This window comes from Procambarus clarkii, chromosome 92, assembly GCF_040958095.1.
Source record: "Procambarus clarkii isolate CNS0578487 chromosome 92, FALCON_Pclarkii_2.0, whole genome shotgun sequence".
Classification (NCBI taxonomy): domain Eukaryota; kingdom Metazoa; phylum Arthropoda; class Malacostraca; order Decapoda; family Cambaridae; genus Procambarus; species Procambarus clarkii.
In genome coordinates this window covers 15,486,007-15,512,621 of record NC_091241.1, presented here as the reverse complement: position 1 = coordinate 15,512,621, position 26,615 = coordinate 15,486,007, and the positions used below count along the sequence as shown (strand labels likewise).

Genomic DNA, 26,615 nt, shown 5'->3' with positions numbered 1-26,615 from the left:
AACCCGAAGCAACAGCTGGACCGGGAGAAGAGGTACAGGTACCCCCCACCTCGACCAGGCCTGCCGAAAGCCTCCACCGTGAAGTCCTCGCAGGTGGGAAGGGCGCCACAAAACGGGCGACGCCTAGACCACGCCGACCCGAAGACGTCCATGGCCAGGAGTCCATAAGCCCAACAGAGCCAACAAAACGAATCGGCGACGACTGGCCAACCCACGAAGAGGAATGAACCGAGACAGCTGTCCACCAGGACGCAGGACACACCCCGGACACGAACCACACGGTTAACCAAACCCCCTGTGGTTCCGGCAAGAACCACCAGAGAACAGTCCAAACAGAGCTGAATGGTAGAGTACCTAGTGACCCAAACCCTCCGAAGCGCAAACCAGACAGCCATGAACACCTGAACCGGGCTGTGAGCCCGACGGACAGACAGACTCCATCAACCTCGGCCGACCTGGTGAGCACTGGTCACAAAGCCCCAGCTGAGAGACGACCCGTCCGTGAACACATCGAGCGAAGGCTCGGGGAGCCGCCAAGGCACGGAACCCCGAAAACCCCAAAGAGGAAGCTGGTGACGCAGCACCAACACCAGATCCCCAGAGGAACCCAAGGAATGCAAGAGGCGGAAGTGGAGTCTCCGTAGGAACCAACCGACGCCGGAGCCAAACCCGACTCCGCGGGCAGACAAGCACGCCAAAGTGCAAACTCCCGCACAACCGCCCAAGCAACCGCTGAGCAACCCGGGACCCCCTCCTGAACAGCCAAAGGCGGGACCACAGCCACAGTAACACTTCTGGAGGGAAGACAATGAGGGGCCCAAGAGCCTGAAACAAGGCCCAGGTCCGAACCCGGGACGGAAACAGAAGGTAAAACCTCCAGATCACCAGGAAACCAAACCCAGCGATCTGGAAAGAACCATCCCCTGGCGAGCAGACAAGCGGACTGACTGGGAGCCCACTCCAGCCAGTCGTCGAGGTAGGCCAGACACCGAATCTCAGACGCAGACAGGGCACTAAGATCCGGTAAAGATGCAAAGAGTATACAAAGTGCCCTTCACAAAATAGGGAATGCAATAAAAACAGCAAACCTGAAGCCCCACCACCAAAGCATTGTATGACAATCATAAGAAGACATATTATGACACATGACAATCATTATATGACAATATGACAATTATAATCAAAGCATTATATGACAAAGAGTGCTGGGAAGACGGGACACCACGAGAGTAGCTCTCATCCTGTAACTACACTTAGGTAAGTACACATAGGTAATTACCAACCGTGCTAGCCCCAGAAAAACTGGAGAGGAACGTGCCAAGAAGTGACCTGGAGGTCCAGGTCCACCATCCATGCACCCGGCCCTAACAGAATCCGAACAGGAGACAACAGTCCTCCGAGCAGGGCAGAGGATCCAGGGCGCAGACGGAAGTAGTCCAGAAGAACTGCAGACTGGAAAAGCTCATGACTGCAAAGAGCAGACGGGAAAAGCTCATGACTGCAAAGAGCAGACGGGAAGCCCAGAAGGATGGGGCGGATCGACCACGCCCCACGCACCCACGAAGAGGAAATGACGAAGCGCAGGGAAGAAGCCCACCCCGCCAGCTCTGAACCCCCCCCAAGGGGGAGAAGCCGTCCTCCTACGCCAGCAGAGGCCGGAAGACAACCCAAAGCGCCCACCAACAGCGGGACCAAGCGAGAGGCAACAGAGCAAGCTGCTCCCCCAGCGCCCAGTCAACAGAGAAGGGAACAGAACCCCTTCAGAAAGAAAAAGTACACTACCGAAGTCATGAGGAGAGACTACGGGAATGAAACCACACTTCGCTGGAAGAGGAAGTGAGGGGAGACCTGATCACCACATACAAGATACCCAAGGGAATCGACAGGGTTGAGAAGGACAGGATATGTAACACAAGGGGCACACGCACTAGGGGACACAGGTGGAAACTGAGTACCCAAAAGAGCCACAGATAGAATTAGTTTTTTTTTTTTTTTTTTTTTTTTTTTTGAGTGTCGGAATGGGAACGGGAAAGCACTAAGAAGGAATGTGGCGACTCCTCACACAAGTAACGAGGCTGACCCCCATACAATGTCACATGTAGACATGACAGAGCCCAAGAGGCACAGGAACCGATACACCTGTTGACGGACGGTTGAGAGGCAGGACCAAGGAGCCAGAGCTCAACCCCCACAAGCACAACTAGGTGAGGACATATATTGTAAAAGCACAAGCCGCCGACTAGTGGCAAAGAGCACTACGCCGGCCAGGCAAAGAAGGCACAAAACTGCATCAAAAGGCCCACCTCGACAGCAAAACCACAAAGTCCCAGCACAACCACAACATGTGCCAAGACCCAAAAAACTCAGTCTGCAAGCCAGGAAGACCCCGGAACCCCAAAAGGCAGAACCGGGTCACACGAGGAAACAAAGTCCCCTGAACCCACAAAAGGGGGCCCAAGAGGAAGAAACCTCCAGAACGAAACCAAGGAACCCAAAGGAACCCAGAATCGAACCAGGGGGAGCCCAAACCACCACATTTGCCGGCGGAGAACACCACTAAAAGGCAAAGCACAGACCCCAGCAGAACGCCCTGGGAAAACGGTCCCAACAGACCGAAAACCGAGGGGCAAGGTGTGGGAGCAAGCATACCAGCCAGGGGCACTGAGCCTAAACCCAGAGGCTCAGACCCAAAATCAACACCCAAACGTTCCCAGAGGAACAGGCAACGGCAAGAAAACACCAGAAAACAAAGAAACGACAACAGGAGAACAAAAACCCTGCAAATTTTTTGAAAACTCACCAGAGACGCTCGCTCGCACACCCAGACGCATGTAAACAAACCGCAACGCCGCCCTGGTGGCCATGCCGTGAAACCGGCAGACGAAAATGGCCGCCAGCAGGGGCTGTGACTGACGCTTAATACACAAAAACACGCCAGCAAATGTGGGAAGCTAGCAGACTGGAAGGGCGAAAAAACGACGCCCAACAGCAGAAAAACCCCTGAAGGGGCAAAACCACCCCAGAACTGCTAGTAGGCATCCCCCACAGCCCCGGGAACCAACAACAGAGGCCCCGGGGCAGAGCCGGCCTCCAAGCCCTCCGCCCTGAAAGAAAAGCAAGAGCCCATGGGAAAGGCAACAAGAAAGGGCCGCTGGTAAGACCCAGAAGCCTTGGCAGGAGGCACAGGCTCAAACCTCCGTCCCCAACCCGAACGGGGCATCCCCCGAAAACCGCCCGAGTCTCTGCCGCAACTGAACCCCGCCCCGACCCAGAAACACGCAGACGGTCCGGAGCCGGGAACATGGAGAGAAAGGGGCGAGCAGCACCTAACCAAACGGGGCGGCCACGGGGCATTCGAGTGGGAAACCAACCTAGCATGTTGCAGCAACCTAACCTAGCTTGCAACACGGATGCCGCCTGTACTCTGAACAGTAATAACATCAGGAGAGTACTGGAGAACAAGCAGAGAATCACTCGCAAGACTCCGGGTCAAGGTGTCAGTGACCCAACAGGCAGCATGACGGAGGTAAAAATGGCGACTGTCACCCGGAGACAAGGGAACAGCAACCAACGATCCCGTACAAGACGGGTTGGAACCCGGAAGACACATTCAATGGTCCCCCGAGCCCAGACAGGGGTTTCCAGGGCCCGTAGGGTAACAACTACGGGAAGCCCGGGCAAGGTGTTGCTAACCGGTTAAGAAACCCAAACATAACAAGAGGGTAGATTATAGCACTGAAAACCCCCGAGACGTGTACAAGCACGGGGGCCTAGCAGAGGGCCGCCAAACACTACCAGTGGAACTATAACCACCTTAGGCAGACCCCCACCAGGCAAGAATATGAAAAACAAAAGAAAAACCCCGCAAAAGTACACCGTCTCCAGAGGCAACAGAAACCGGCCGCCGCTTAGGTGGCAGGCTGCGCAACACCTTGACGCCCTAACCAGCACAATACCAATCCCTACCCAGGGCCAAACAAGGGCCCCAAGCCCCAGCTGGCCCCAAGGGCGAGGCAAATGCCGAGCAGCAAGAACCTCTACGGGAATGGTTCCCGAACGCCCCAGGGAAGATAACCCTGTAACGCAAGGGCAGTACTCACAGGGCGCTTAGGGAAGTCAGCCACTAAGCACATGCAGCCCCGGCACTGATGAAGTACTCCTGGCCACCGCACACCACAACACACGGCAGTGAACGCCACACAAGGCAAACACCGCCTAGGAAACTGAGGCCAGAGAAGCGTCAATCCCGGTTGACATTAGCGAACGAACTGGAGCTTGGCAGCCGGCGCGGTAGGTCCGGGGCTCCCCCCTCCCCCTCCCGGGGTGGGGAGGGCTGCGCGGACGATCGGCGCGGCAGTAAAGTGTGATGTTTGCTTGTTTGCTTGTTTCCTTGGGATTGTAGGGAGTTTTCTACCTCTCTGTTCGGTTTTTGTTGTAGTTTCTTACCATGTGGGGTTTGTTTTGTTACGCCTACCTTTCTGGGTGCCTAACCCCGGTCGATGGCAGATAAGGAAAACCCCCAACCATATGGGGTTTTCCAGGGCCATTGCTCCCTGAAACCTCTCTGAAGGGGCCAGGTTCTGGCGCTGGTCCCTGGTAGGTCTGAACTCCTTAGCTAATGTCCCGGTCTAACATAACACACATTAGCCCGATAAGCTCCAGGGAGCCGTAGGGGCTCCCCACAGAAAACTACGTCGATTACACTTGTCGTGTCAACAATACAATGGTCTCACCTCGATGGTGCAATGCTACGCCGTTCTCCCAAATAGGCTATGTGGCTATTAGAGAAAACAGAAATTTCACGGCGGACATTTTCAAACTATCCCAAAGTCGATCGCATAACAAATAGAATTTATAGAAATATTTTTTCTCGTGACTCGTGAGCGAGTCCACTGTGCGACCTCAACACAAAAAGTGGTAACGCTAAAGTGTTAAGAAAATGTGTGAAGTATGGGAAGAATTGCAAAGTTTTGTTGAAAAAACTCGCCCAGATAAAGCTGTAGCAAGCCGTTGCATTGACCTTTTAAATGACAATGTGATGTCTTACTACAGACAAGTAATTACCTAAGTGTAGTTACAGGATGAGAGCTACGCTCGTGGTGTCCCGTCTTCCCAGCACTCTTTGTCATATAACGCTTTGAAACTACTGACGGTCTTGGCCTCCACCACCTTCTCACCTAACTTATTCTAACCGTCTACCACTCTGTTTGTGAAAGTGAATTTTCTTATATTTCTTCGGCATCTGTGTTTAGCTAGTTTAAATCTATGACCTCTTGTTCTTAAAGTTCCAGGTCTCAGGAAATCTTCCCTATCAATTTTATCAATTCCTGTTACTATTTTGTATGTAGTGATCATATCACCTCTTTTTCTACTGTCTTCTAGTTTTGGCATATTTAATGCCTCTAACCTCTCCTCGTAGCTCTTGCCCTTCAGTTCTGGGAGTCACTTAGTAGCATGTCTTTGCACCTTTTCCAGTTTGTTGATGTGCTTCTTAAGATATGGGCACCACACAACCGCTGCATATTCTAGCTTTGGCCTAACAAAAGTTGTGAACAATTTCTTTAGTATATCGCCATCCATGTATCTAAAAGCAATTCTGAAGTTAGAAAGCGTGGCATAGGTTCCTAGCACAATATTCTTTATGTGGTCCTCAGGAAAAAACAAGTGTCTTTAGTGTGACGGTGTTCCCCCCCTTATATTTCTCCCACGCCTGCTGTAAGAGTCATATCCACTTTTCCCGAGCGTTCTCTATGTTGCGGGCAACAATTTGATATATGTGGGAGAGTGTAGTGTTCTCGCGTTGGCGAGAAATTCGTGAAAGAAAAGTATTTTGGCCTGTGGTTTAGGCCCTTTAGGGCGCCAATATGGCGCTGGCCCCTCCGTTTTGCCGCCAAAACTGTGTGACGTCAGTGGCACCAGATTGGTCACTGACAGTGACCAATCTGGTGCCAATGAAAACCGCCCCTGGCAAGTATGACGTCACGAAGGCAGGGGGGGTCTGGAGATTGCGCCTCTTTGGCGCTACCAGTCTGACACGACACATCAAGGTGGACGGATGTGCGAAGGTTGGTCCTGTCAGATTTGACAGTTGTACCCCGCTCCCGTGGATTTTACGCATCACCCGTAGTCTACAAGTACGCTATGAGGTCTTCCCTTGTTCATGTGTTGGACTGAAGAGGGAATCGACGGAATATTGAGCAACAAGTGCTCCAGGGACAGGTGCTGTGCAAGAAGTGAAGTCTAGACAGTGACGTCTGGGGCATATGATAGCTTCACAGTGACGACGTAGCGGCTGGGCCAATCCACCGGGAAGCAGTGAAAGAAGAAAACTAATTGGGAATCAGGACGACTGCAGCCAAGAAGTAGGCTGGCAGCCGTAGTTATGAGGAGAAGTCGACGGCCGGGAGACCGACTCCAACCCTGCAAGACGTTGTGGAGGAGCACGGACCTGCGGAGGACAGAGCACGGTGACGACGCGCTTATTTTGGGACGTTGATTGGGTTCCTGGAGAACGCATCAGTGTGTGTGTGTGGGGGCGTTCCCTACAACGAGGCGAGAGCCAGGACCAGGAGCTACAATTCAACTCTCACCGGAGGGCGAGTCCACATCAGTGAGGTGGAAGTAGGTGATTCTAGTTTCCCTCCCAATTCCCCTTTAGTCAGCTATATATTTAGCCAGAGTATCTTTCATGTCGTGAGCAAGGCTCACTAATGTCTGTCACAGTAAGGCACAGTTGTGCAGAGTGAGGCTGTACAGAGCTCTCACGATATTTATATACGTGGTGTGTGCAGGCACCTGGAATTATTGAAGAGTTGACTGTGTCGTTGATGATTTCTTTCATGTGACATTAATATGATAACTTATGCCAGAGAATATATATATAAGTGTACCAGTTATTGGTGTTAGGCTGTGTGCCCAGTATTTATCTTATTATTATCGATATTGATGAATTTATCTCTGTATATGTATATGTTGGTGTGATGAATAACATTTCCATGTGTGCAGTGATTAATTGTGTTATCGCCTTCGAGAGGAGTTACTGAATCTAAGGGCAGTACTGTGGTTAATTGCATTCATTGTAATTATTATGAAGTACAGTGTATTACGCCATTATAGTGAAATATTATGTTAAGTGCTGTAGAAATGAGTTATTGAACTTGAGATCAGTGGGGTGATCCATTGCATTCTATTGCCATTATAGAACATATTGTGTTGATTACAAACATAGTGATCCATGCGAATTTAAAGAATCAGGCGCTTCACGCCAAAGAAACAAGTACTAAACATTCGCACGGTGAGGGGGGCCGCTCAGCTGATTATGACATTGACAGGAGGGGGGAGTATTGCCCTCTAGATGAACCCCAGTTTTATGAAGAGAGAGTGACTTTCTGCATTGTACTTGATGTTTCGTTGTTGATACGGATATAATACTTTGAAGTTTTAAGTAAAATACAAAATACCTTTGCATTTGTATTATCCCTCCATATATCTTGTTGTTATAGAACAGTTCCAAAGAGTGAGAGTATTACAGACATATACCTGCCTGAGACCAGATTTAATGAGTGAGCTCTGCCATTAGTACCACAATTCTACAATACCACTGACGTGTTACTGGACACGGGAAACACCAGTTGGCGACCTTGCAGTTAGTAGTAGAGCCCTTGTCGGGGCGGGCACTCGGTTGGGAGAGAGCAAACTGTGTTCCCACTCGTCTTTGGCTATAAAAGCCAGCTGGAGATCGACTGGGATACTCTCCTGGCAAACAGTGGCGCCGCGAGGATTGAGTGAAGACCCGCAGGGCTACGGTACAGTTATCGCTAATACTACTGGGTGGTGTCCATGAAGAGAGAGAGACACCCCAACGTTGGCGACCATTGACAGGATAAAGTACTTAGGATATCTTGTATACTGTCACTTGCCTCGCGTTCCCCGACAGTAGACAGATTCTTAGTAAGACTAGCAAGTAGTGAACCACAAGCAGGTCCTAGTGGTATGCAGGCAAAACGTGCCAGAGTGTGCACAACAGAGAAGGCCTCACTGCCTGATGTTATAATGGAAGGGGACTCCCTTTTCAAATAGTAACACCTCTCCTCCTCCCCCCTCCTCACCATCTTCCATACGCCAACAGCAGTCATCAGCAATGGTAATAACTTGAACATAGTTTTGTAGTGTAGATTTAGATGAATTAGGTATAAAATTTAGTTTGAAGTGAGGTTTTTGGGTAGTCAGGAACGGATTAATTCATTTCCCATTATTTCTTATGGGGAAATTAGCTTTGGGTTACGAGCTGTCTCCAGGAACGGATTAAACTCTTAAACCGAGGTACCACTTTATTCTATTCTAGAATAAATCTAGAATAAGCTGCTCTAGTCGGACGTAGATTCAAACCCTCATCACGGCCCTTGTTGATTTGTTCATTTGATGCATCACACTATTATGATTTCTGAGTATAAATGAATAAGGGCAAAGAGGTAGAACAGCTTATTGACAGCCCGGGTGCACGGGGGAATTGTGTAAAACCCTGGTTTGTGTCTCAGAGAGACTGCAGGATCTCTGTGAGGGCAGATGAACTCCCGGTTGCAATTCTTTTACCATGTCGTGGCACAGTCGATTAAAGCGTGCCTGGGGCCAAAGAGCCAGAGCTCAACCCCCACAAGCACAACTAGCTGAGTACAACTAGGTGAGTACACAAAAGTAGTTGATAATGTAGTAGCAGATGCCTTATTATGCATCTATAGCACTAATATGTTTTTGTTTCAAGAGGTAAAAGAAATTCTTTTAGGAGGGGAGATGTGATGATATTAATGCCATTTGTCGACTGCACCTGACTCATTTTCTGTGTTCACTCTTGGAAGGCTGTGATCTCACTGAAACAGGTGTGATTTCCTTTGTATTATATGATTTTCTTTCCTCAGAAGTGATGTGAGAGGTACGCTGGACGGCGGAAAGCAGTTCACCAGGAGTGTCCAGCAAGGGCAGTCCTCAGGAAAACAGGGCTTGTTTTGGTCGAAACAGGATAGGTCTGATCATTGAAGGTAGTGAACTGTCTGTTGGTAGCCAGCGAGCTACTAGTGTTAGAACAACGTATCCTGGGAGGGTCAAGTTGTGTTCGTAGGTGGAGTGAACGTCTGTCAATCTTCTAGGTTAACCACTGCACGGCGCAAAGTACTTTGAGGCACTAGATCAGGGGTGTGCAGAGCACCTCAGGGTGCTCTTAGGTACAGCGCAGCATTCAAAACTCCCGCTGTGACACAGGGTTCACATCAGCTTCCTCAGGGTTCTTGTAAACAGACGCCATTTAAAAAAAATATCGTTGGCAACATTCCCAGGTGTGAGAGCCTCAGTACTGAGTGAGCAACCAAGGCTGGTGCACACAGCATCAGCTAACAGCACTGGTATTCAGCTTGTGACCACAGCATTGCCTAAAAATATAAAAATATACATGTAACTGAGCAGTGCGTAGAACTCCATGGTGGCTGGGTGGTAAGGTGTGTGGCTGGTGTTTTGGAAGTTGCAAGTTCAAACTCAATGAGAATAATGCTGTTAGGGAGCCGGTCGGCCGAGCGAACAGCACGCTGGACTTGTGATCCTGTGGTCCCAGGTTCGATCCCGGGCGCCAGCGAGAAACAATGGGCAGAGTTTCTTTCACCCTATGCCCCTGTTACCTAGCAGTAAATAGGTACCTGGGTGTTAGCCAGCTGTCACGGGCTGCTTTCTGGGGGTGGAGGCCTGGTCGAGGACCGGGCCACGGAGACATTAAAAAAAAAGCCCCGAAATCATCTTAAGATAACCTGACATTATTTAGCCAAGTATTACCGAAGAACCTGACTGTGATAAAGACTGTGTACAATTTTCAGATATCAGTGAATCAATGCTGTTCAAGACGTTTACAGCGCTAGCCACAGCACCACAGCATTATTTTGCCCATCTAAGATTCTTCAAATGACTTCTCATGTTCCTTTACAAAATAAACTTGTGGAAAATTATTTATTTACAGGATTTAGTGACCAGGATTCTGATAATAGCAGGATTGTGGTGAGAATTAGCGATGTGCGTAGTATGATGGGAAGAATAAGCTTGGTGAGGTGGGAAGGAGAGGTGGCATCATCTCCTAGCTTCGTCTGCTGGCTGCTGTGTGACATGCCATGCAGTTTTTTGTTGGCACTATGTTGTTTAGACACCATACCAGCTTAGTTATACAGTTATGGTGAACAAAACATGTAGATACTTATATATAACATGTGTATATAGTGTAATAAAAGCACAAACAGTATTGTGGGAGGAGGAATATTGGCGAGTTAGGTGTTGAAGGAGTGTGGGAGGGCTGAATGGGTGTGGCAGCCTACTCTTGTTTTTTGGACTCAGCCATACTAGCTTAGTGGTTCATTATGGTGAACACATATGTAGATGTGTATATACAGTGTGTGTATATAGTGTAATAACAGCACAAACACCGTTTGATTGATCATAATATATATGTCATATATATGAGCCCCATAATTTTTTAGCATAGTGATGTTCCACACTTTGAACTATATAAATTCCACAAATTACACACTTTTGAATAATATTACAGCAAAAAACCCAGAGAAGAAACAAATGAGAAACTTCAAAATAATTGTGAAACATTACATTCGCGGCAACTGCCGTCCCACGGGTGGTGGGGCCTAGTGACTTTGAGCGCTCCATCGCTCAGCGCCTATAAATTGCTCAACTTCCCAGCGCCATCACGGCTAAAGTATGTCACATACAATATTTTTTTTTAGCTTCCAGTGATCAGACAACATTTTAACAATATAAAAAGATTAACAAAAATTTTGGAAAGAATTTATTTTCGGCGCTCCACGGGGGTATCATATTTTAATGCAGAGCAGTGCAGTGGTTAAGGCTTTTTTGTGGTTAAGCCTTGGGAGAAAGTGAGTCCATGCACTGCTAGTGGTGTTTATCCCCTGTGATAATACTGTGCTTGTATGTTGGAAGATAAGCCAAATGTAGATGTAATAAGCACAGACTTTGCAAAAGCTTTCGACAAATGTGGCCATGGTGTTACTGTGCATAAAATGTGCACAACAGAAATTACTGGCAAAGTAGGTAGATGGATTGGATCTTCAACTTCCTAATGAACAGAACACAGATTATAATAGTTAACACAGTAAAATTCGGATCATCTACTGTGAAAAGCTCAGTCCCCCCAAGGTACCATACTTCCTCCGATATTTTTTCTCATCCTCGTATCAGACATAGACAAGGATACAAACTACAGTACTATATCATCATTTGCAGATGACACTAGGATTTTCATGCGAGTAGACAATATAGAGGACACGGAAAACCTCCAATAACATGTAAATCGGGTCTTTCAATGGGCCACAGATAATACAGTATGATGTTTAATGAAAATAAATTCCAGCTCCTGCACTAAGGAAAAAACGAAAATGTAAAAACCGAAACCATATATAAAATGGAATCAAATTACATGACAGATTGAAAAAGCAACGTAAAGGATCTAGGAGTAATCATGTCAGAAGACCTTACCTTTACAGAACACCATAAAGTAACTGTCACGACTGCAAGAAAAATGATAGGTTTAATAACAAGGACCTTCCAAACAAGGGATGCCATCCCAACGATGATACTTTTCAAGACACTAGTGCTCTCTAGGATGGAATATTGTTGCACACTAACAATCCCATTCAGAGACAGAGAAACTGCTGACCTAGAGAGTGTGCAAAGATCTTTTACTGCTGGAATCCACTCTATAAGTCATCTTAATCATTAGGATAGATTTAAAGTTCTAAATCTGTATTCTCTAGAGCATGGGCGAGAGAGATACATAATAATCTACACGTGGAAAATATTAGAGGAACTGGTTCCAAATCTGAACACGGAGATTACATCACATGAAACCAGTAGGCATGGCAGGATGTGCAAAATAGCTATTGAAAAGCAGTGAGGTGCAATAGGTATGCTGAGGATAACTCCATCAACATCAAGGGCTTAAGACTTTTCAACACACTCCTATACATAAGGGGCATAACTGGCCAGCCTCTCACAGTGTTCAAGAGGGAACTTGACAAACACCTCCAAAGAATACCTGATCAACCAGGCTGTGATTCATACGTCAGGTTGCGTACAGCTGTGTCCAACAGCCTGGTTGACCAGATGACCAGGTGGGAGGCCTGGTCAGAGACTGGGTCATGAGGCCATTGATCCCTGGAACCTCCACAAGGTAGACACAAGATAGGTAGATACTGTGGAGGACTGGTCCGTGAACTGTTAGAAAATTGTCCTCACCGGTGCAAGTACCTCAGAAGAAAGGCACCCAGGGAAGGAACCCTGAGTGTTGTGCTAGAGGGGGGATTGACTGTGATAGAAGATTGCAGAGGTTTTTGTGGTGTCCTGAGTGAGTGATACGTGGGGTGTTATCTGTGGTGTATATATGTATTGTGTTTATTTCTTGTAAATAATTACCTGTACATAATATTTAAGTAAAGGGACGACGACATTTCGGTCCGTCCTGGACCATTCTCAAGTCGATTCACAATCGACTTGAGAATGGTCCAGGACAGACCGAAATGTCGTCGTCCCTTCACTTTCTAGTGTGGTTTGGTTAACATATTTCAGCCACGTTATTGTGACTCCTCGTCTGCATAGTATTTAAGTACATTTGGTGATGGTTTTGTCTAGTGTTGTTTAATCCCCCTTCCCCCTTTGGTTGTCGATTACTGCTCAATCATTATCATGTCTATTCATGATAACTTTACCCAGACCTGGGGTTGGATCTGTAAAGAAAGAGGCACTAAGGCCCTAGAGAGAGAGAGACAAGAAACAGAACCCGAGTTACTGGCTGAGAGAGACCGTAACAGGGATCCTTCGGTCCTTTCCTCTTTGAAGGTGGGCTCTGTGGGTGGCTTGACTTCTAGATTCTCAGAGTTTGGCTCTCCATGTGGTTCATGTGCGGGGTGTATCCAACTTTCCCATGGATAGTCCCTCCTATTTCCATCCCACTTCCAAGGAGTGGAAATGGGATGGAATCAGAAGAGGCAGCCCCCGAAGTCACCCGAGCCTCATCCCGAGCTAAACCCTGCCTCGACTCTGATACCCTCAGATGTTTGGGAGCCAGAAGCAGGGAGGAGAAGCAGGGCGAACCCCACCAACCTGGGAAAGAAAAGGGGAAGCGCAGACAGAACCAAGGCCAAAGCGACCAACATCCCCAATCCGAGTCCCTAAAACCCAAGCGCGGCAGCTCCGGGACCTAAAACCAGGCAACCAACCAGGGCCTGTTGCAAAAAGGAGAATCAACCATGCAATGCGACCACTGCCTGATACCTGAGATCATAAGATAAGGGATGAGTTAATAGAAGCACAAGCGGGGAACAAGTTCCACAAGACTCCAGGTCGTAGGTGAACCTGACCCAACAGGCAGCCTGATGGAGGCAATTCAGATGATCGTCTCCCTAAGGCAGGGGGAAAACGAACAACCTTCAACGTCACACAAGGCAAGAGTGAGCTCGGAAGAAGTATCCATGGTACGACCAAACCCATTCGCGTTTTCCAGGGCCCGTAGAGTGAATAAGCCCTACGGAAAGCCCAGGCACTGGGACCAGCAAAGCCGGTAGAACCCTGTCTGTAGCCGGCAAACTGACTACCAGTAGCAGCTTTGAAACCATGGGAGCAACAGAGGAGGACTACCAACACAACCTAGGCTAGCCATATGAGCTAAGCAGACCTCTTCTGTCCATAACATGTGAAAATGCCAGAAAATGAAAAAACAAAATCCCCTGAAATCACACAACAAACTAGCAGTCAGAGAAAATCATTGGGTACTGCATTGATAGTAAAGCTGGCTGCGCTAGTCACAGCGCAACCCCCGGCATCCAGAAACACTCCCTTACCCAGGGCAAGACGGAAAGCTTCAAGACCCTCAACACACCCCAAGGGCGAAGACAACCACAGCGAGGAAGTCCTCAATTGGGAGTAAATCCCGAACACCCAAGGAAAGATAACCCTGAAATGCAAGGGTAGTACTTATGGAGCACCTAGGGAAGGAAACCCTAGGCTCATGCAGCTCCTGTACACTAATACACCTGGCCATCACACAAAACACAATCCAGAACAGTCACACGGGGCAAAAATCCAGAACAAGAATTTGAGGCCAGATGTGATGCCCAACCGCCAGCACTTCAGTTCAAGAACTGGAGTTGTGGGCAGGCGGCTCACCTAGGGTAGCCCCCCCCCCTCCCCGCTGAAAGGGAAGGGGGCTAGTTTAATGACGTGTTGCTTGCTTGTTTTCATTCTAGGGGAGATTTTTTGCTCTTTAGAGGACATAACTTATATTGTGCAACCAGACAGTGGTCTGTTTTTATTCATTTACCTTTCTGGGTTCTTTCCCAGTCGATGGCAATTATGACAAAATTTAAATGTAAAGTGCTCATAGACCATTACTCCCTGTGTCTCTCTGAGGGGGCCAGGTTCTGGCTCATGGTCCCTGGTAGGTAAAGGACTCTGTGACTAATGAACCTTAACTAATATAGCACATATTAGTCCCAATAGCTTCAGGGAGACAATAGGGCTCCCCCACGAAATTGGTGTTTTTACATTCTTGCAAAGCCCAAAGAAATACATGCATAGTATTTCGGTCAGGTCCGTAATCTAACAGATAACAGATACTTTGCAGTTGTCTGTTTTGCTTCACATACTTTCTGGATGCATCCTTTGGTGAGTGTAATGATAAAGATTCCCCTGGTCACTATGTGTCTATGAGAGGGAGCAGGACCCGGCTGTAATCTGTGGTAGGCTATTATGGACTCGTGGGGCTCGTGTGTGCCCTTCCTCAGTGTGGCTACCTTCACCAAGCCACCCAAACCCAACCAGAAAGAAGCAATTCATTACATTCAATTTAGGTTAGGCCAGAAATAATATTTCTAAACTTATAAACTAGGAAATTAATTAGCAAGACTCACCAACTCTGCGGCCCAACAGATGACACATTAAGTCGTACTAGATGAACTTTAAGCTTCTCTTTCAGGACAGCAGTAATTTTCTCAAATAACTGATATTTCTGAATAAAGAAACATAAGGCAAATCAAAACCCTGACAATGGTTATGTTTTCAAAAACAAACTAAAGGTGCAAGGTTAAACGGCTACAGCTAGATCAGAGTCCTCTCATTAGATGATCAACATACAGTACTGTACAAGGATGATACTGCATTTAATACTGAAATCTTAATTCTTGCTTCAAGCTCTCTTTTCTCTGAGTTTCCTTAATCTTTCCTGCTCCCTTATTCTAAAAGTTGATTAAAATATCTAGTGTTATACCATAAACAAAACTCTAGTGATCATGCTAACTGTAGCTAGAATCTTTTACTAAATCTACACCTAAGTTAAATAGTAAATCTATAAATTTAAATAAGTTAAATAAATTTACTAAGTTAAATAAATTTACTAAGTTAAATAGTAAATATAAGCTATTGCATGATGGTACAGAATTGCATAGAAAACAGTTGTAAGTTAAGATGGAATACTGATTAATAATTAAAGGTGGATGAAATCAAATTTAAATTTTTTACATAAAAATTTAATGGGGTTGTGTACCTGTTGACGAGGTAAGACACCTGAGACAGCCTCATGTAGCTTAGTTACAGCCTTCAAGATCCCTGTAAAGACTGGAGAAGGGACAGGAGAGCGTGCCTCCCAGGTGGCTAGCTGCCGTTCTAGCGTGTCGCTCATTACACCTACAATTTTGGCTTCTATAGCTTCACAGTGCTCTTGGTACTCTCTTGTTACCTGTCAAAATGTTGGTATATCATTGTTGCAACAGCAAAAATAATAATCATGGTTTTACAATCCCAAATTATTTGCCCAAAACAATGGAGTCAGGAGACACAAAAGTATCCCCCCTGACTAAATAAGATCAAACTAGAAAACTGGAGCTGAACATGAAGTTACTAAACTGACCTATAGCTATGGACAACACGAGCAACACCTCAAGTGTCACATCCTTAAATGATGTGGACACCTGATACCTTAAATGATGTGGACACCTGATACCTTAAATGATGTGGACACCTGATACCTTAAATGATGTGGACACCTGATACTTTAAATGATGAGGATACCTTAAATGATGTGGACACCTGATACCTTAACCCTTAACCCTTACACTGCTCAGGGGTCCTTGGGACATTTACACCCCTGTGCGCAAGAAAAAAAAAATTCAAAAAATTTTTTTTCGTCTTCTAAACATGTTAATTTGTGTCCCCTGAGCACGGAAAAAATAAAAAAAAAATCGTAGGCGACATATTTTGGGCGCAATTGACCGAGGAAGTCTGGCAAAAAGTGGGCGTTGACAGAGCGGTCGTCAGACCCGGTCAGCGTCACCCGCGTTGACAGATGGGAGTTGCCGCAAAGATATTATTACCTAATTGTTTCAATGTCTCCGATTGATTTTTTCTTAGTTTTTTTGCAGTAATATTATTAAATAGTGTGTATTGTAATATATTTATATAATAAAAGTGGTTAATAATCGCTATACTCAAAAGTATGATGTGCATATTAGTGATTCAATTATTATGTTTATTAAACAATAAACAAATAGTTTTGCTGCTATTACACTCTATACACAGGTTATATATACTGTAAGTATTGGCATGTTTTGGTCACCATAACGAACCACTAAGTTGGTATTGAGAGTCGAAAAGCAACGAGGAGTTACCGCCACACACCAGCCAGCCACTCGCTGCCACTCCCTCAACACACGCACTAAACTTTCTCCCCCAACAATACCATTTGTGGTGTTATCACACTATATACATACGTTATATTTAAGTATGTATATATTTTGTTCACCACAACTGTACAGCTAAGCTGATATAGTTAGTTCAGGCACTAAGAGTCGTCGCTATACACAGATGGCGGCTGGCAGGCTCCCTCACTCTTTCAAGGTCACACGCACTAAACTTTCTCCCCCAACAATACCTTTTGCAGTGTTATTACCCTATATACACATATTATATATAAATATCTACATGTTTTATGCACCGTAACTGTACACCTAAACTTGTAGTGCGCCCAAAGAGCATAGTGGCCACCCTCTAAACAGCTAGACAAATCGTGCAGACGACGTCACCTCCGTCACCCATATGGCTCCTCCCAGCATAATCCTTTTGCTGTTATTACACTAATACACACATTATATATAAGTATCTACATTTGTGTTCACCATAGAGAACCACTGACCTGGTATGGTGAATGCAAACAATAACAGCTAGCCACACAGTCAGTAAACGATGCTATCTCCCTCCGTCTCTCAGCATCACTCCTCACACAGCGCTAATTATTACAACAATCCTGCTATTATCACAACCCTGGTTATTTATATCACAGTCATTGGTCATCTGTTAATATTGTCATCGCTAAATAATAACAATTATATATTTATTTTGACATTTTTCGGCGATGCTGTGATCACAAGCTGAACATCAATGCTGTTCGCTCATGCTGCGTGCGCCGGCCTTGGTTGCTCCAACAGTACTGTGCCTCTCACACCTGAGAATATTGCCCACGATTTTTTTTTTAAATGGCATCTGTTTACAAGAGCCCTGAGGAAGCTACTGTGAACCCCGTGTAACCGCGGGCCATTTGAATCAGGCCTGGCACCCTATGGCGTATATATACGCCATGCGCACCATGGGACATGTTACTCAGGGCGTATATATACGACATGAGTAACATATCCCACGGTGTGCATTGCGTATATATATGCCATAGAGTGCCAGGCATGATTCAAATGGCCCGTGGTTACACGGGGTTCACATTAGCTTCTTCAGGGCTCTTGTAAACAGACGCCATGTTTAAAAAAAATCGTGGGCAATATTCTCCGGTGTGAGAGCCACAGTACTGTTGGAGCAACCAAGGTTGGCGCACACAGCATGAGCGAACAGCATTGCTGTTCAGCTTGTGACCACAGCATCACCAAAAAATGTCAAAATAAATATATAACTGCTATTATTTAGCGATGATAGTATTACAGATGACCCCTGTGATAAAAATGACCAAGATTGTGATAATAACAGGATTGTTGTGATAATTAGTGCTGTGGAAGGAGTAATGCTGAGGGACAGAGGGAGATAGCATCATTTACTGACTGTAGCCACCTGTTATTGTCTGCATTCACCATACCAGCTCAGTGGTTCTCTATGGTGAACACAAATGTAGATACTTATATATAATGTGTGTATTAGTGTAATAACAGCAAAAGGATTATGTTGGGAGGAGCCATTTGGGTGACGGAGGTGGTGTCGTCTGCATGACTTGGCTGACTATGTGGAGGGTGGCCACTATGCTCTTTGGGAACCCTACAAGCTTAGGTGTACAGTTACGGTGCATACAACATGTAGATATTTATATATAATGTGTGTATATACTATAATAACACTGCAAACAGTATTGTTGGGGGAGAAATTTAGTACGTGTCACCTTGAATGAGTGAGGGAGGCAGCTGACTGTGTGTAGCAATGTCTCTTAGTGCCTGAACTAACTATATCAGCTTAGTTGTACAGTTGTGGTGAACAAAACATATAGGTACTTATATATAACGTCTGTATATAGTGTAATAACACCACACACGGTATTGTTGTGGGAGAATGTTTAGTGCGTGTGACCTTGAATAAGTGTGGGAGGCAGCCATCAGCTGACTGTATGTAGTGACAACTCTTAGTGCCTGAACTAACTATATCAGTTTAGTTGTACAGTTGTGTTGAACAAAACATCTAGATACTTATATATAATGTCTGTATATAGTGAATAAAATAAAAAACAGGATGGTGGGAGGAGAAAGTGGGTGAGTGAGGTGTTGTTGAGGGAGTGGCAACGAGTGGCTGGCTGGTGTGTGGCGGTCACTTCTCGTTGCTTTTTGACTCTCGATACCAACTTAGTGGTTCGTTATGGTAAACAAAACATGCAGATACTTATATATAACCTGTGTATAGAGTGTAATAACAGCAAAACTATTTGTTTATTGTTTTATGAACATAAGAATTGAATCACTAATATGCACACCATACTTTTGAGTATAGCGATGATTCAGCCCTTTTATTATATAAATATATTACAATACACACTACTTGAATAATATTACTACAAAAAAACTAAGAAAAAATCAATTAGAGACATTGAAATAATTAGGTAATAATATCTTTGTGGCAACTCCCACCTGTCAGCTCGGGTGACGCTGACTGGCTCTGACAACCGCTCTGTCAACGCTCACTTTTTGCCAGACTTTCTCGGTCCATTGCGCCCAAAATATGTCACCTACAATTCTTTTTTATTTTCCCGTGCTCAGGAAACACAAATTAACATTTTTAGAAGATGAAATAATGTTTTAGAATTTTGTTTTCTTGCACACAGGGGTGTAAATCTCCTCAGGACCCCTTAGCAGCTTAGGGGTTAAAATTTCAACTGGGTACCTTGAAGTTACCTTGAGGTGCTTCCGGGGCTTAGTGCCCCCGCGGCCCGGTCGTTGACCAGGCCTCCTGGTTGCTGGACTGATCAACCAGGCTGTTAGATGCGGCTGCTCGCAGCCTGACGTATGAGTCACAGCCTGGTTGATCAGGTATCCTTTGGAGGTGCTTATCCAGTTCTCTCTTGAACACTGTGAGGGGTCGGCCAGTTATGCCCCTTATGTGTAGTGGATGCCCCTTATGTGTAGTGGATGCCCCTTATGGGTAGTTATGCCCCTTATGGGCAGTTATGCCCCTTATGGGTAGCATTTAGTTGCTTCTGAAATACTTTCTTATTGAGGTTATCCAGAGTACAATTGATAGAGCTACTGTCTATGCCTGGAGTTGGTGGTTTGAGTTTCCTAGTGCCCAGGTGAATGAAATATTACCATTTATATAAATATATATAATATATTTAAATAGTGTACCTGAAATAGGCGCTTAACTATTAAATCACTCAACTAGCCACCAACTGTCCAGTCACCCCAGTGATTTCCAGCGACACCCAGTGCCATCCAGCAACTCCCCAGTGTCATCCAGCCACACCCCAGTGCTGTCCAGCCACACCCCAGTGCTGTCCAGCCACACCCCAGTGCTGTCCAGCCACACCCCAGTGCTGTCCAGCCACACCCCCAGTGCCGTCCAGCAACCCCCAAGTGCTGTCCAGCCACCCCTCATCTCTGACTAACCACCCCATCACTTGTCCACCCACCCTTCCCATCTGTGTCCAGCCACCCCTCATCTCTGACTAACCACCCCATCACTTGTCCACCCACCCTTCCCATCTGTGTCCAGCCTCCACTCATCTCTGACTAACCACCCCATCTCGGACCAGCCATCTCCCATCTCTATCCAGTCATCCCCCCCCCCCTCCATCTGAGTCCAGCCACCCCCCATATCCATCTCTGACTAGACATCCCCATCCCTGATGAGCCACCACCTCACTCTTGACAAGCCACCCCATCTCTAATGAGCCACCCCTCCCCATCTTACTCTTAACCAGCCACCCCATCTCTAATGAGCCCCCCCCCACTCTTGACCAGCCACCCCATCTCTAATGAGCCACCCCTCCCCATCTTACTCTTAACCAGCCACCCCATCTCTAATGAGCCACCCCCACTCTTGACAAGCCACCCCATCTCTAATGAGCCACCGCCCCAGTATTGACCAGCCACCCCCCACTATTGACCAGCCACCACTGTCCAACCCATCAGCCACCTGTAGATGGGAAGGGCCTGCTGTACAATGCAGATTAGAAATAATAATGAGCTGTAGTGTAGCAGTTATATTGAAAAGTAATATAACTGCTCCAAACTCTCCTTAGTTGCAATGTAGGTACCGTAATTAGATGTTCCTCTTAATTTAATTAACTTAACTAAATTTAATTAATTTAATTAATTTTAATTAACTTATCCCTGAGAATTCCTCTTTCCAAGAAGATAATAATTACAATTATTATCTCTTTCCGAGCGAACAGGCATCAATTCAGGCCAGCCAGGTAGCCTGCAAAGACATTTGTCGATTTGGCAAGGTGAGGAGACGCTTGTAATAGTAAGCCCCAAGAACGGAAGCGTCGTTAGTCAATCTAACTTAAATTGTTGTTTAGTATAGATGCTCTAGAGATACACCTCAGATCTTCAACACCATCGACATTCACCAGCAACACTAACACTCGTCGAGTCCAGTTCCAACTCTAACAAGTTGCTTCAGCCTCGTTACAGAGCAGACAGCCAGATTCTAGCCAGTAACCAAGCTTCCAGCTCTAGTCCTGCATTCGAGCTCTTCGATCCCTCTGCATTTGAGTTCCATGCTCTCACCCCTCATCTGAGCTCTCTGCCCCCGCCTCACTCTACCTCTCTGCTCCAGGCCTCATCTCAGCTGTCACAACACTCCACTACAAATACCGACTGCTGTAACCAAGACTATTAAATAAACATCGAAAATCACTAAACTCTTTGTGTCTTTGACCTAAACTCAAATATGTAAACATACATTACAAGACATAATATAGGTAAGAAAATAAAAATGGATAACAGTATAAACATTTTCCACAGGAAAGAGCACAGTACAACAAACCAGAATACAGTACTTTATTAAACTCGTGCTGCAAGCTTTTGGATACTTACTTGTTCAATATTTTTGGAAACAATATTAGGGCGGAGAAGGGTTGAAAAGTGAGTGTTGAGGCGGGGCAATAATGTTAATAACAATTGCAACGAGCGCCACGCTAATGCCAAGTTCCGAGTTGTTATAGTTTTCAGTCCAAGGGCTACAGCTCCTGCCTCAATCAAAAGTCTGAAATGAAACACAGTACAAAGATCGAACTACAGAAACTCTGCCATGTGGATGATAATATAAATGCAACAAATTCAAATAAGCTTAGATAGTAAAATACACAAATAATTTAGAGCAAGAACAAAACCAGCGTTGAAGTGTAATGAAATGCCATTCTCTGGGTGAGACCCAGAGGCTCCCCAGAGCTTACTAGCTTACTAGGCTGATATGCTAATGTAAGACTTTGGCATCAGTCATGTGTATGGAGTTCTATGGGCCTACCGGGGACCATGAGCCAGAACCTGGCCCCCTCAGAGAGGCATGGGGAGCAAAGGCCTATAGAAACCCCCCCCGTGTGGTTGGAAGCATTCTATGTTTGCCATCGACTGAGTCAGGCACACAAAAAGGTAAGCGTCCCAAAACAAACCCCCTATTCTGGTGAAAATAATGCTACCAAAAGCCGAACAAATGGATAGAACTCCCCTAAACGAAACAAGCAAACGATCATGATGTCACACGTCGCCGTGCTGCTGTCTGCATAGCTTCCTCCGCCCCGGGAGGGTAAAGGGGGAGCTCCAGACCCCCACCCAGCTATCCACCCTTCAGTTCTGAGGCTGGATGTCAAAACAGGCAAAAAAAACACCGTCCGGGGGGAGGGAGGGATGCCAGGGAGCCTCTGGGTCTCACCCAAAAAATGCCGTTTCAGTACAGTACATTCTACATTGGTTTTCTGGGGTGAACCCCTTCGGCTCCCCGGAGCTAACTACCCACAGAAGAAAAAACATAGGGATTTACCCGGGAGGTGGTCGCTGCTCACGCCTCAACTCGAAGTCGAGAGAACTGGCTGCAACCACCGACCCAAAGCGACACAGGCCTGACAAGGCCCAGGCACTCTTGGTGTCAAGGCCACGACCTCGTTCACAAGGTAACAAGCAGCCAGGACCCTGTTTGACCACCAAAAACCCTGCGCCCGAATGTCAGCCCACGACATGTTGCCAAAGACGGCAGCAAGAGCAGCGAACTAACGAACGTCATGGGCACGGGAATAGACCGCAGGCTGGCTAGCCTTAATAACTCTGCGGACAACCTGGGAGACCCACACCCGCGAACAGGGAAGGAAAACCGGATCAACCCAAAGCTCGTCCCCAGACACAGACGCCGTGGCACGTAAATAACAGCGAAGAGCCACAACCGAACACAAAACATGATGCACCCCCGGACTAACCAACCAAGCATCCACAACCCAGGGACCCCTCCGGAAAGCAGCAGTCTCATTCTTTGCCAGAAAAGAAGGAGATGGCTGCAAACAAACAAAACCATCACGAAGACCGAAAGAGCAGAAACCCCTGTGCCAGAGGAGAGCATGAAGCTCACTAACCCGACCCCCAGAGGCCAATGCCAACAGGAAAAAGAGCCTTGGAGAAACAATCCAAAGGGGCCACAACAAACCGAGGAGAAGAAAGATAAGAGAGCACTCTGTCCAATGACCAGGATGGCTCAGGAGGCACATGAGCAAGCCGGATGTGAAACAACGCCCGAGACAGTTTGTGAAACAGTGCAGAAGTAACATCAATACCGAAAGCAAGCTGAAGCGGCTCCGCCAGCACCGCACGATACGAGGCAACAGTGTTAGGCATAAGGTGATGGTCCTGGAACAATCAAGAGAGAAAAGGCAAAGATTCCGATTCCAAAGAGGAGGCAAGCACCACCTGTCGACACGCGAGTCGGGAAGCGTAAAACTGGGCAACCACATCCCACAAGATGTGCACAAACCGCTTCAACACGGCAGCCGAGACTCGAGAGAGACTCCCTTGAAGACCGAAGTGGGGAAGGGTTCCATGTGAACATCAGGCTAAGGCCTGATTCCCACGCTAGCGGCAACGGCCAATGTGAGCCAATTAGGTGCAAGTACGTAAGTGCCGATGACAAACTAAGTACAAGAAGTTGCCCGGGGATCAGTGGCGAAAGGGAATACGGTACTTATTCTGTAACCAGGACCCGGATACGGAGCAGGTGCAAGTGCCTTTGCCCTCGGGCGTTGGAATGCTGCCCTGTGCAGGACCCTGGTAACGGGAAGCGGCTCGCGTCCGCCAGCGGTGGTCCGGGAAAGAGTTTTATTTTCTGTTTAAGGCGCCGTGACCCTGGAAGCCATTCACAGAGAGAAAGGGTATTGGTAACACGGTCTGCCGTAGAGCGCCGCGGTTCTTGCGGCGTCCCACGTGCCACCGCTGGTCCATGAAACATGCGAGGCAGGTAACTGAGGCAGTGGGGGTCTCCATGCCCACAACGCCTAGTTTCGGGCCAGTGCGTACCCATGTCCGCAGCCAGTCTCCAAGGTAAGCAGCCTCTGGTTGATAGACTAATGTAGGTAAGGGAAGTCGGCAAATTAGATCCGTAACTTCGGGATAAGGATTGGCTCTGAGGATCGGACCAGTCGGGCCTGTGCAGGAAGCGGGCCTGGATTTGGGCGCAGGACTGGGCGAGGTGAAGGTCAGGGACGTCTGCTCTGTCGGGCCAGCTGTCCTGAACCGAGCTCGGACCGGCGTATCTCTGTCCCTTCTGTGGAACGCGCTAGGCTGCTTGGGCAGTGTTCTCGAGCGGCGCGGCAGTGCCTGTCCCCCCCTCTATTTGGAGAGGGTGGGTGCAAGGCGTCGTCCCAGTTCACTCCAAACCCACTTTGGCTGGCGCCCAGCGATCAACTCAGAACTGGCACAGACCAGGGGAATCCGACTGTCTAATTAAAACAAAGCATTGCGATGGTCAGAGATAGATGTTGACGCAATGTGATTTCTGCCCAGTGCATTGAATGTAAAAGTGAAGAAATTCAAAGAATGCGTTTAATGGCTTGCTGAAAACAAGAGTCGTACTGCTTCCTCAGTAACTCGCTCATTTCTTTGTTGTCATCAGTGAAAGTTCCATCTCCCTTTCGCAGGGGCCCGATACTAGATGTAGTTTTTGATCTTGATTTTGCATAGGAGAAAAAATATTTCGGATTTCTCTCTATTTCACTGATGGCCTTTTGTTCTCTTTGCCTCTCCTGGGTTTTGTATGATTCTTGTAGCTTGAGTTCAATTGTTTCTATTTCTCTACCCAACCTTCTTCGCCATTCTTGAGATAGGGTGCGACTCAAGTTGTTCCGCAATACGTTTCCTATGCCTATATAGGGAACGACGTTCCCGTTCCAATCTGCATATCTTTCTCTTTTTTCTTAGGGGTATGCAGTTTGAACATATTTCTAGTGCTACTGAGCTTATTGGAACTGAGCTTCTGGGGTTCAGGAGTCAGGGGTTCCTAGAGCTCAGTAGCTCAGTAGCTTATTGCTACTGAGCTCTAGGAACCCATGACACAGACCCCGGGCAGAGCCCACATCCACACCCACCACCCTTGAAGAAAAGGCAGAGACCTGAGGAAAACCTTCAAAGTGAGGAGCCTGCTGGGCCGAGTCCGAAACCTCGGCAGGAAAATCAGGCTCAACCTCCATCTCTTGAGTCAGAAAGGGCAACCCCCTTCCATATGCCAACAGGAGTCATCAGTGAAGGTAAGTAATAACCTGTACATACTTTTGTAGTGAAGATTTAGATGAATTAGGTATAAAATTTAGTTTGAAGTTAATTTTTTGGCGAGTCAGGAACCAATTAATTAATTTCCCATTATTTCTTATGGAGAAATTCGCTTCAGTTTACGAATTTACGGGTTACGAACCGTCTCCAGGAACGGATTAAATTCGTAAGCTGAGGTACCCTTGCAGTGTGGACGACCCGAGTAAGAGCAGCGAGGGTGTTACCAGGCGGGGTTTTGCTGCCTCAGCAACACATCGCGGCAGGCGGTAGCGTGTCTTACGGCAACAGGGCAATGACGACTGTGGCCTCTTTACATTAGGTGTTCATTAGGCCTACGATATGTAGATCAGCCTCATTTCCTACCATACCCTCACGCAGCTCCAGCATCAGACGATAAACACACACACACGCAGTGTGTGTTTGCGTTTGAATGGGCTGAGCACAACAAATGAGTCTACTGCCAATAAGAGTATAATAAGCATACAGATATAGATAAAAATACATGCCATGCGCAACATAAGTGGTCTTACCTACAGGTGTCAGAGTTGAATCTTCTCAGAAGATCCGTCAGTCGGGTGAGTAGCTGCTGTGCTGCCAACCTTAGAGTTGAGGCACACTCCGAATATTCCACAATTAATCGAACTACCACTACACAAACTCCCACCACAACGTACTCCTCCCCTCCGACTATTACGCCACCACCACTATTAGTCCCACTTAAGTCACTGTTGCTACTGCTGCTCCCAATATTGGAGTTGTGTTCAGTGATGTCATTGCTGACAGTAGAGATAGTTGTATTGTTTGTAACGGACATGCAACTGGTAGTACTTGGAGTAATCCTAGTACCGTTAGTGCTGGTCTCTTTGTAAGTTCTGTCACACTGGACGGCAGGTGGAGTTACTAAAGTATCTGAGAAAAAAGAAAAACCTTATTATATATATTCAGATATGTACAGTACTTTATGCTTTGCATAAGGCTTATGCATATTAGCTCATTATTAAGAATGTAAAAAATAACAAGATGAGTGTATACAACCCACTTGTTTCTGGGCCAGTCTCCTGATCGCTGCCTTAGGAAATAGCCCATTCTATCCCGAACCAGGACAACATTCCATCCCTGGACCAGAAGGAGACTGTAACCCCTTCAAATGGAAAACTTTCTAACCCACCATGGTCTCCTGCAGGCACGTTGTAACTGAGGACAATGTCATCTATAAGCTGGAGATCCTCCCAATTTTATTGAACCTACAATAACTCCACTGTAGTATTGCAATATGTTCTA

General features: G+C 46.7%; 1 protein-coding gene across 1 annotated transcript in view; it reads right to left on the bottom strand.

The window, feature by feature from the left end:
* scat (VPS54 subunit of GARP complex scat) overlaps positions 1–26,615 on the bottom strand; it is a 154,096-nt gene that overhangs the window by 6,340 nt on the left and 121,141 nt on the right. Inside the window, exons 17-20 of the mRNA XM_069318994.1 lie at positions 25,865–26,243; positions 21,627–21,795; positions 15,596–15,787; positions 14,964–15,061 (exon numbers count right to left, since the gene is read on the bottom strand). Of these exons, the coding sequence (XP_069175095.1) occupies positions 14,964–15,061; positions 15,596–15,787; positions 21,627–21,795; positions 25,865–26,243 (838 nt within the window). The remainder of the gene's footprint in view (positions 1–14,963; positions 15,062–15,595; positions 15,788–21,626; positions 21,796–25,864; positions 26,244–26,615) is intronic.